The 9,619-nt window shown below is 52.2% G+C and overlaps 1 protein-coding gene across 1 annotated transcript in view; it reads right to left on the reverse strand.

Moving 5' to 3' along the window:
* Positions 1-9,619, reverse strand: part of KIAA1549 (KIAA1549 ortholog) — a 125,971-nt gene that overhangs the window by 95,608 nt on the left and 20,744 nt on the right. The window contains 1 exon segment of the mRNA XM_027770543.1: positions 170-2,839. Coding sequence (XP_027626344.1) covers positions 170-2,839 — 2,670 coding nt within the window.

The raw sequence follows: 9,619 nt of genomic DNA on the forward strand, positions 1-9,619 counted from the left end.
GAGGCTAGGTAACCATAGGAGAACTCGCAGGAGGTGGGCAGCAGAGAGAGGAGGGCCATCGGGTGTCATCTGAGTCCATCTCTAACTCCTAACCACGACCCCCCCCCAAGTCTCAGCAGCACCTTAGAAAGGTCACCCAGCCCAGAGAGGGCAAAAAGCAGGCCCTTACCGGTTGTGACCAAGTAGGCCTCAGGGGCTGTGACATCGCACACATACGGTGGCCTGGCGGTGGCCAGTGCCGGGGCATCAGCGGTCACCTCGAGAGCCAAGGTGGTGACGGGGTGCAGGGACGGCGGGGGAGGGGCAGCGCTGCTCTCCTGGGCGTTCTGACTGGCAGCGTCACTCGAGGCAGGGTCTACAGCATCACCAGCAGATGTGCCCGGCACGGTGGAGGAGCTCCAGGGTATATCTGCGGGTGTGGACGCTGGGCCCTCAAGGATGGGCTCTGTGGGCAGAGGCGAGGGGCTCACTTGGGAAACAGGTGAGGACGCTGATGACAAGAACACGTCGGGGGTCAGTGCTGTGCTGGCAGGGACGACGCCGGAGAAAGAGGGCAGGCCAGAGATGCCATCTCCCACAGCGCTGACACGGTCGCCAGGAGACGTCGGAGTTGGGAAGAGCGAAGACGCAGCGGAAACGGGGGTCGCCCCATAGAAAGCAGTTGCCCATGACGTCGGGGGAGTCCCGGCAGTCGGGAGGTCAAGGCTGTGCTCAGAGCTGGCGGGCACCCACGCAGTGACCGTGGGCTCACGGGAGAGCGGTGAAAATGCGAAGTCGGAGGTAGTTTCAGTGAAAGCTGAGGTAAGATGAGCTTCAGAACCTGCCAGCGTGACTGTCGCCGCCTCAGCAAACGTGAGAGACTCAGAAGGGACGTGAGCACGGGGTGACACTTCCGAGGAGCCGGGTGGAAGGGCGGCTGTGCTCACAGGAAGGTCCGAGCCAGGCCAGGGCTGAGCAAACGCAGAGCCGGAGAGATCGGGAGCAGCGAGCTCAGCGGACTGCAGACTGCCCACGCTGGACGCTGCGACTGCCTCGGCCGGGCTGGGGACCGATGGGGACGGGGAGGCTGACAGATCGCTCGATGTCAGAGACGGAGAAGCGGGGGCTTCTGAAGACGAAGGGAAGGGACTGAGTCCCAGCGGTGGGGTTGAGAAGAAGCTGGATGCAAAAGCCAAACTACTCCCGGGTTCGTGTTCAGAAGGACTGGCAGGACGCTGGTCAGAGGGCGAAGCCTGTGCCCACGGAGCCGAACTGTAAGAAGAAAGGCCCGGGTCTCGGGTGACTGGTGACGGCGTGTCTTCCTGTGCCATGACGGAGAAAGATGAGTCCAAAACGCTGGTGATGACCAAGAAAGCCACCGTGGTGACACTGGGTGGCAGCTCTTGAGTTTCGGTGACAGAGAAGGAGCCAAAAGTAGGACCGAGTGACTCTGGCACAGAGAGGTGGCCGTGGGAGGGGGAAGCTTGTGTGGGCCAAACACCACCCACGTCCACCTCAGCCGAGATGCCCACCCTCATTTCTGAGCCTCCCAGGGGTCTCGAAGAGAGGGGGAGGAAGGGCCGGGAGGGGAAAAGCGTATTGAACTCTTGAGGCTCTTCCTCAAACTCGGGGAAGTCCGCCACCACGCTGCTCAGAGGAGAAGGGCTGCTCGCTTCCGACACAGCCGGGGACAGGGTCTCGGCGCTATCCCCTGAGCCCACGTCCTTCTCCATGAGGCTCGTGGCTGGAGCTGGCCGAGGCGACGCCACGGAACAGGACACGCACCACGTGTATGGTCTGGATGAAGACACCGAGCTCGGGACGTGAGTGTCGTCCCCCTCATGGGGGGCCCCTGAATTGCCAGGCAGTGCGGATGTTTCGCCAGAGTTGCTGGGAAGAAAAGGGTTCCGTGAAACATCCGCCGAGTGAGCAGACAAGGACACAAGTTCAGGAGTCGTGGAAAACAAAACTGAGTGCGTGAAGAACGCAAGGGCGGTACGGGCCACCGCTGCAGGGGCGGGTGTTCTCGGAGAGGAGGCTTCCTCCACACGCTCACTCCAAGCAGTGGTGGCGTCGGGGTAACCATCTGTCCTCGTGGCCGAAAACTCCTCTGGAAGCTGAGAGATCTCCCCTGAGGGGGAGAATGGCTGCTGAGTAATGCCAGGGCCTAGAAGCTGAGGCCCCAAGGACGAGGAGCTAAGAAGGAGGGTTTCTGCGTCCCCTGTTGCTGAAGCCGCCATCTCTGGCAACGTCCGGCTTGACAGCTGACTGTAAGTACCAGTAGGGTAGAGCACCAGGTTCCTACTGGGCGTGGGGAGGATGCCCTCGGAGGTGGGAAAAGCCGACCGGAAAGCGTGGAAATGACTGGGGGGCTCCACATGTGTCACCGGTTGTTGCATTGTGTGTTGCCAGGCTGCCGTCACTTCTCTAACTCGGAAAGAGACCATGGGCAGTGATGGAGTGAGCACAGGTTCTAAGGTTTCCTTGGGCAGCCCTGGGGGGCTGACTGTGAGATACTGCAGGGGAGAGACCACCTGGGGCGTGGTCCACTGAGTATCTGGCAAGAAGTTATCCATTTCATCGTCCTCGGTGGCCACCTCCTTACTTGTCACCGACACATAATTTGCCACAAAGATGCTGTGGTCTGCTGTACTTTGAGTATGCTGTCTTCCTTGGTTAAAAAAGGTTGTATCAAAAGGAGTGGCAGATGGCGAGGAGATGGCACGGAGAGCCCTGCTTGGCTGGGGCCCGGGCGCAGTTTCAGTTAAGGCCACGTGTGCAGCGCTGGGCACGGTGCTTCCCTTCAGCACGAGCTCCACGGAGTAGAGAGACAGGTCCTGCTGTTCCAGGGTGAGCGCATCTACCAAGAGAATCAAAGCCGGGTTAGCCACAAGGCAGCGCAACTCATGCCGGTAACATCTCTGTCTCAGTCACAAAAATGCACTCATTCAACAAGCATCTGTGAAAATCCACAGCTCACAGTTTGAAGTTAAACAGAGAACTGGGAACTAGAAGCTGCCGGAACCACCATCAGTACACTGTCTGCGGAGTCCAAGCCAGCACCACCCTCACCTGAGCTTGGGTGCACACGCACACACCAGCACGTTCACACCTGCTCTTCCTTACTAATAAGTCCGCTCACACCCACAGAGTCCCAGACCATGGCAACGGAAGAGGCTGAGGAGGCGGTCTGGCCAGTCTCTCTCATTGATTGCAGGAAGGAGTGTCTCGGAGAAGGGAAATCGATCAACCACGGGCTCTCCGGGACAGAGAGGAGCTGGCATCTGAATCCAGGGCTGCCCTGACTCCAACGCCACGTGTTCTCTGTCCCGGGATAAGCGCCGCGCTGCCCCTAAGAAAAGTGCAGGACAACGTGACAGCGTCACTGGCTGACTGCGAAGAGTTCATTTCCCAGATGCACTCCCAGGTGCAGCTCTGGAGGCCTCCACAGGTAAGCCCCAGCCCACCTCCGGGCTTAGCTTTCACCATTCCCTGCCCCGAGCTCAGGCTTCCCCAGCTATGCGCCGGCCTCAGCAACATTCTTCTCCACTGCCCTGGCGCCCAACCTGGATTGCTCCTGCTGTCCTTCAGCAGGAACAGAACCCCTTTCCTTGGCACTTGGAAGCTGGGCGAGTGCCTTCCCTAGGCTGCTGCCTGTCACATCCCTTATCAGATCCCTTACCAGGAAACTCTAATCCCTGGACTCTGAGTGGAGTTCAGTAAAGGAGTGGAGGCTGAAAGCGCCAGGTTCTGACAGGTGCCGATGCTCCTGCCCGAGCTCCCATCCCTAGCTTACAGGCACGCGCAACCGCGACCAGAGTATTCAGACTGGCCTGAGAACTGATCCAGGACCCCCTTGCAGATTCCAGTCTCGCGAGCGGTGTCACTCTGTTCCACCACTGCCAAGTCTATAATATGACATTAGAAAGAGTAAACGATAAATGAAGAGCTTTAAGGTCAGTATCATAGCAACATTTTTTCTTTTGGAGAGGTTTTCACTATAGGGCACGTGCGCTCGCCAGAGAGACAGACAGAGACATAGAGACAGAAAGTGAGAAATCACCCCCTGGGGGGATGGCCATGCCGCAATCCCTTCTCCTCCATTCTCCTCTCGGGATCTTGGGCATGCACGCACATGCTCCCGGCGTGAGTTTAAAGCCACCGGGTCCGGGACACGAACCGCGGTCGACCACGTGGGAGTGCAGTGACATAGCCATTATGCTAACTGCTGGTTCCCTCCATAGCAACATTTTTAAAAGGAAGAATTAGTTATTTAACTTTACTTGTCATTTTTATCACTATCTTTTTCAATTTGTTTACAGGGTATATGCACTCACCAGAGAGAAAGTGAGAAAGCAAGCCACCAAGTCCAGGACATGAACCACGGTTGGCCATGCGGGAGTCCAGCACCTTAACCACTATGCCAACTACCGGCTCTCATAGCAAGACTTTTATGCATGTGTCGTTGTCTGTATAACCTAGCTCTTTGATTCCTTGTCTAAGTGCTTTATTGTCACATTCTGAGCTTGAGTAAAAATACATACCTACCACCATGGAGAAAGCGGCTGTTCTTCTCTATAACAAAGGTTCAAAAGTTTAAGAAGTAACCAAACCATGATCCTGTCAAACTCTGTAACAATTTGAAAGCTTTCCTAAGAATAAATTAGTTTACCTGTCCTGTTTTTAAAACTTTGCTATGTTTTGTTTTGAAATATAAGATCTGACCAGGGAGCAAGATCCCCTTTAAAATTAATCAGAAATGGGGGCTGGCAGGTGCCAGTAGATGGCACGGAGGTTAGGGGCACTAGACTCCCACATGGTGGTTCGAGTCATGGACCCAGCAGCTTGCTTTCTCACTTTCCCTCTCCCTCTCTCTCTCACTCTGTCCTTCTCTGGTCAAATTAAAATTAATTAATAAATTAAATTAAATACTTCTTTTAAAAAAGAGAGAGAGAGAGAAGAGAAAGAAAGAAACAGGGGCAGACAGGTGGAGTGGTGGTTAGAGGCGCTGGACTCCCACATGGTCAACTGTGGTTCAAGTCCCAGACCTGGAGGCTTGCTTTCTCACTTTCCCTCTCTCTCTTTCTCTCTGATCAAACTGGAAAATAATAATAATTTTTCTAAAGTTAAATAAAATATTTTTTATTAAAAAAAAAAGAAAAAGAATGAATAAACAGGGGCAGACAGGTGGAGTGGTGGTTAGAGGCGCTGGACTCCCACATGGTCAACTGTGGTTCAAGTCCCAGACCTGGAGGCTTGCTTTCTCACTTTCCCTCTCTCTCTTTCTCTCTGATCAAACTGGAAAATAATAATAATTTTTCTAAAGTTAAATAAAATATTTTTTATTAAAAAAAAAAGAAAAAGAGTGAATCAGACACTTATCCGCAAGTGAGCCAGAAGACTCAAGAGATAAATAACAAAGAAGAGCAACAGGTGGTGGCTAATTGATGACCCCAGGGACCTGATGCAAGGCAAAACTGAACCAACCCTGCCTTCTAAGGACAGAGGAGCGGGGCAGGGCAAATGGCCAGAAGGACACAAATGTTCTCGGGACCAGAGAAATGCAGGGACAAAACGTCACATGGAGCACCAGGTGAAGGTGCGCCAGGCGGGGATGTGTTTTTCCTTCCGTTCTTCCTTTCTTGCATGCAAGCGCGGGCGAGAGAAAGCAGCTCTGAAGAGACAGCAGCTGCAATGCCGCGGGGAGTTACTTCTGTAGTTAATTCAGGAAGAGGTTAGAAAGCCCAGGGGAGACTCTGCCAGCGTAAAAGGCATCGGGGACTCCTAATTTCAAGCCCTAGAGATCAACTTTCCATCTCTACAGCCTTAGCTCACAAGAGAGAAAGGTTCTCTTTGACGACCGAGAGGGGAACAGGGTTGGAGTGGGACGGGTGCTTCTCAGCCTGTGACGTTTTGTATGCTGTGATGATGTTCAGGGAACAAATGTAAAATAAATTAATTTTTAAAAATAAAACACTTTTTAAAAAGAATGACATGAGGACCTTGCAGAAAGGCAGTCACTGTCCAGAAGTCTGCGGGGGACCGGGCTTCCGCGTGGCTCCTGGCAGACCCAAGTCTGCAGCCTGGTCTGACGCTCAGAAGCCGGTGCTGCAGCACCTCCCCTCACTGGGATGGCATGGCATGTGGTACTGGAGCCTATGCGACCTCGTCACGGCTAGGTTTTGGCCATGGTGAATGTCACAGCCCAGGAACTGCCCTGGCCACCAATGGATTAAAAACCAGGAGGAAGATGCCTAACCATGTCTAGGAACTGTCTTCAACTTGTGCGAGCAAGACACCGTGAAGATAATGGAATGGGTTTTTATAGTCTTGGATTCGTTCTTCTTGTTTTGTTTTTTTGGTTTTTGTTTGGTTTATTTATTTATCTGGTCAATTTTTATACCTGGAAATCGCATCGTGGGGCCTCAGTTCTTTCACAGAGCTTGGCATGAAGCTCAGCAATCAGGGTGCGTCCGTGTGTGTGCGCGTCCGTGTGTGTGTTTGCTGCTGCAGTTCTGAACCAACACCATGAGTAATTCAAATGCAATTAAAGGAGTTCTTTTTCGAAAAGTGGTGGCACAGCAAGAAACACAATGTGCTGTGCTGCTGCGGCCACGGAGAGGTCCTGGGTTCACGTCCCGAGACTCTGTGTGCACGTCAGGTGCCCATGACCTGGGGCTGGCTAATGCTGAGGACAGACTACATTGTGAAGACCTGTTAGAGATTTGCTCTCTCATGCGTGCTCTCTCTTGCTCTTCCCCCTTCATTGAAAAATAATAATAATAATAATAAATGAACTTAAAAAAAAAAAAAAAAAGAACAGTAACAACAGTGCTGGGCTAGAGCGAGGCTGATGGAGCAATCCAGAGTAGAGGAAGACAGGGAAGATGCAAAGGACGAGTGTGAACCCAGGGGCTGAGGAGGAGGAAGGAAAAGGGCTCTAGAGGACAGTGGCCTTATGGAGGAGAGAGAGAGACTGATTACACAGAACTTTACGCCTCACAGATTTCCTGGGAATTCTGACCAGAGAGTTTCTCTTCACATATTTTTTCCTATTAAAAAAACAAGTCCAGGTCTGGCTCCATGGCCTAGTGGCTAAGGGAGGCAGAACCTATGTGACAGACTGCACAGTTGAAGTCTGGGCCCCAGTGGCTTGAAAATCACACCAGGCACATGCGTGTGCATGCCCCAAATCCCAGCAGGATGGGGAGAGATGGAGAGAAGGGACTGCAGCGTGGCCACACCCCACTGGGCGGACTTTCTCCCTCTCTCCTCTCTCTGTCTCACACTAGTGAGAGTGCACGTGTCCTCTGGCAATTAAGAGTCCCAGACATCCACTAAGAGCAGGGGGTGGTGGGGAAGTGACAGGGCACACCAAGAGGGCAGAGAATGAGACTCTCTGCTCCTAGGAGGAGCATAGAAGGAGGAGCTGCCCACAGAGATGGACAGCCAAGGCCGGCTCTGCCCAGATTGACAGCCTGACCCCAGGAGGCAGGTCTCACCGTGCCCTGTGCTGCGCCCATCAGTGTCCCGGGCTGCAGGTGCACATGAGCTTAAACACAGAGCAATCCCTAACATGCTTCCCACACGGAGGAGTATCGGCCTGAGAGTGAATGAGAAGCACCTGACTGCATATGCCCGGCACTTTCAGTTCACGACTACGTGAAGACTTCTTTTTGATACCATCCTTTGTTTCTTGGCTTTTACTACGTCACAGACATTAAGATGTCTGAATTGCCCTGTGTCACCTCTTTGGTTCCTGACTTGAGAAATGCTGGGATGCAATGAAGATGGCTAGAAATGGCAGGGTGCAGGCCTTGGTTCACTACCGCCCGACCTTGTGTTGCTCACGTCATATTCCTGGGTCTCAGTTCCCCCCGTCTGCTAATACGATACAGGGCCCCTGAAAATCAGTCCCTGAAAAATGGATGTTGAAGTTTGACTTTCCAAGTAGAACTGAAATCTGATGCCGTGTATATGCTGTAAGGTTTGCAGCCGGGTTCTCTGTTGTTTGCAATAGAAAAAACTCTGGTGAAGGAGGGGGATTCAGTGGAAGGCCATGAGAGGGCCTACAGAATGTACCAGAAGGCTCAGGTGCAAAAGAGGTTCCAAACAACAGGGGCTGGCAGCTGAGAAGCCAGATGGGACTTGACACAGGGAGAGTCCGTGAGAAGATCACTGCTGGGTCTAGCCCTGAGCAGCAGCCAATGGCTCTCCACTCCTCAGAGACACTGCTTCACTCCCCCAAGATTCCAGGTTCAGGTGGGAGTGTCCAACTGGCTGAGCCTATGTCACATGCCACATTGCCCCATGCCTCAACCTTGTGGCCCTCTGACCTTCAAATGAGAAGCAATTCCCCACAAAGAGAAAGAGGTACCCCCAAGGGACAACTGGCCACCACATAAGTAGTGGGTAGCTTCTAATGGCTACTGTATTAGCTGGAAAAAATCCCAGCTAATAAAGAACACAGCTTGGGACGGCAAGTGGTACGGTGGTTAAGGTGTTGGACTTCCACATGGCTAACCACAGTTCAAATCCCAGAGCTGGAGGCTTGCGAATCACACTGGGTACACATGTGTGAGTGCCCAAAGTCCCAGGAGGAGAGTAGAGAAGGGAATCTGGCATGACCATCCCACCTGGGGGCTGATTTCTCACTGTCTCTCTCATTGTCTCTGTCTCCCTCCCTCCAGCAAGTGCACATACCTTATGACAAAAAACTTTAAAAAAAAAATAAATAAAAAAGAGCATTGCTCCATGACACAGCAGTAATGCCTGCTCAAGAGAGGCCAGGTTCCACATGGCAATCAGCCCAAATCACACCAGGCACAAAAGCATGTGCCCGAGACCATATAGGCCGGAGGACTGGAGGACGGGGATCATGGCATGACCAGCTCAGGCCATGGAGGGTGCCTCTGTGTGTGTGTGTGTCTGTCTGTCTGTCTGTCTGTCATGCACATGCATATGCTCCATCATGGATAAAGGAAACTACATTAAGAGGCGGACAGGTGCCATGGTGGTTGAGGGTGTTGGACTCCCACATGGCCAACTGTGGTTCGAGTCCTGGACCTGGCAGCTTGCTTTCTCATTTTCCCTCTCTATCTCTGTCCCTCTCTGGTCAAATTAAAAATAAATAAAAATTTAAAAAGAAGAGAAAGAAAAAAAAAAAAGAAGAAAGAACATAGCTCTTCAGTATTGGTATAATATGATCCCTTTAGAGAGGGAGTCAAAGTCTCCAGAACATTCCACAGAGAATAGAGTTGGGCACTGCTGTATCTCCAACTTCCTCAACTCCCCTGACGAAATCTCCTGTCATTAGTCACTCCATCCATTTCCTCCCCTAGAGATGGGCACAGATAACAATCAGTGACTTCACTGGAACACAAAGAGAATGCAAGTGCCACTTCAGAAAACAGCTACTGCAACCAAACAATACCGAAATAACGGTACTGTGACAAGCTTGTTAAACACTCCTACTGTTACAGTCAAAACACCAGCAGAGCCTTCATATCGGAATTCAGGGGCTCTATTTCCTGGCATGATTTTCTCATTTAAAGACAGGAGGCTATTTAAATGTTTCAGTGCAAAGCAAGGTGCAGCATATTTACTGGAAGATGTTCTGTTTCATTCCGTTTTATTCTTT

The sequence above is a fragment of the Tupaia chinensis genome, unplaced genomic scaffold, assembly GCF_000334495.1.
Source record: "Tupaia chinensis unplaced genomic scaffold, TupChi_1.0 Scaffold000140_1, whole genome shotgun sequence".
NCBI classification, from domain to species: domain Eukaryota; kingdom Metazoa; phylum Chordata; class Mammalia; order Scandentia; family Tupaiidae; genus Tupaia; species Tupaia belangeri.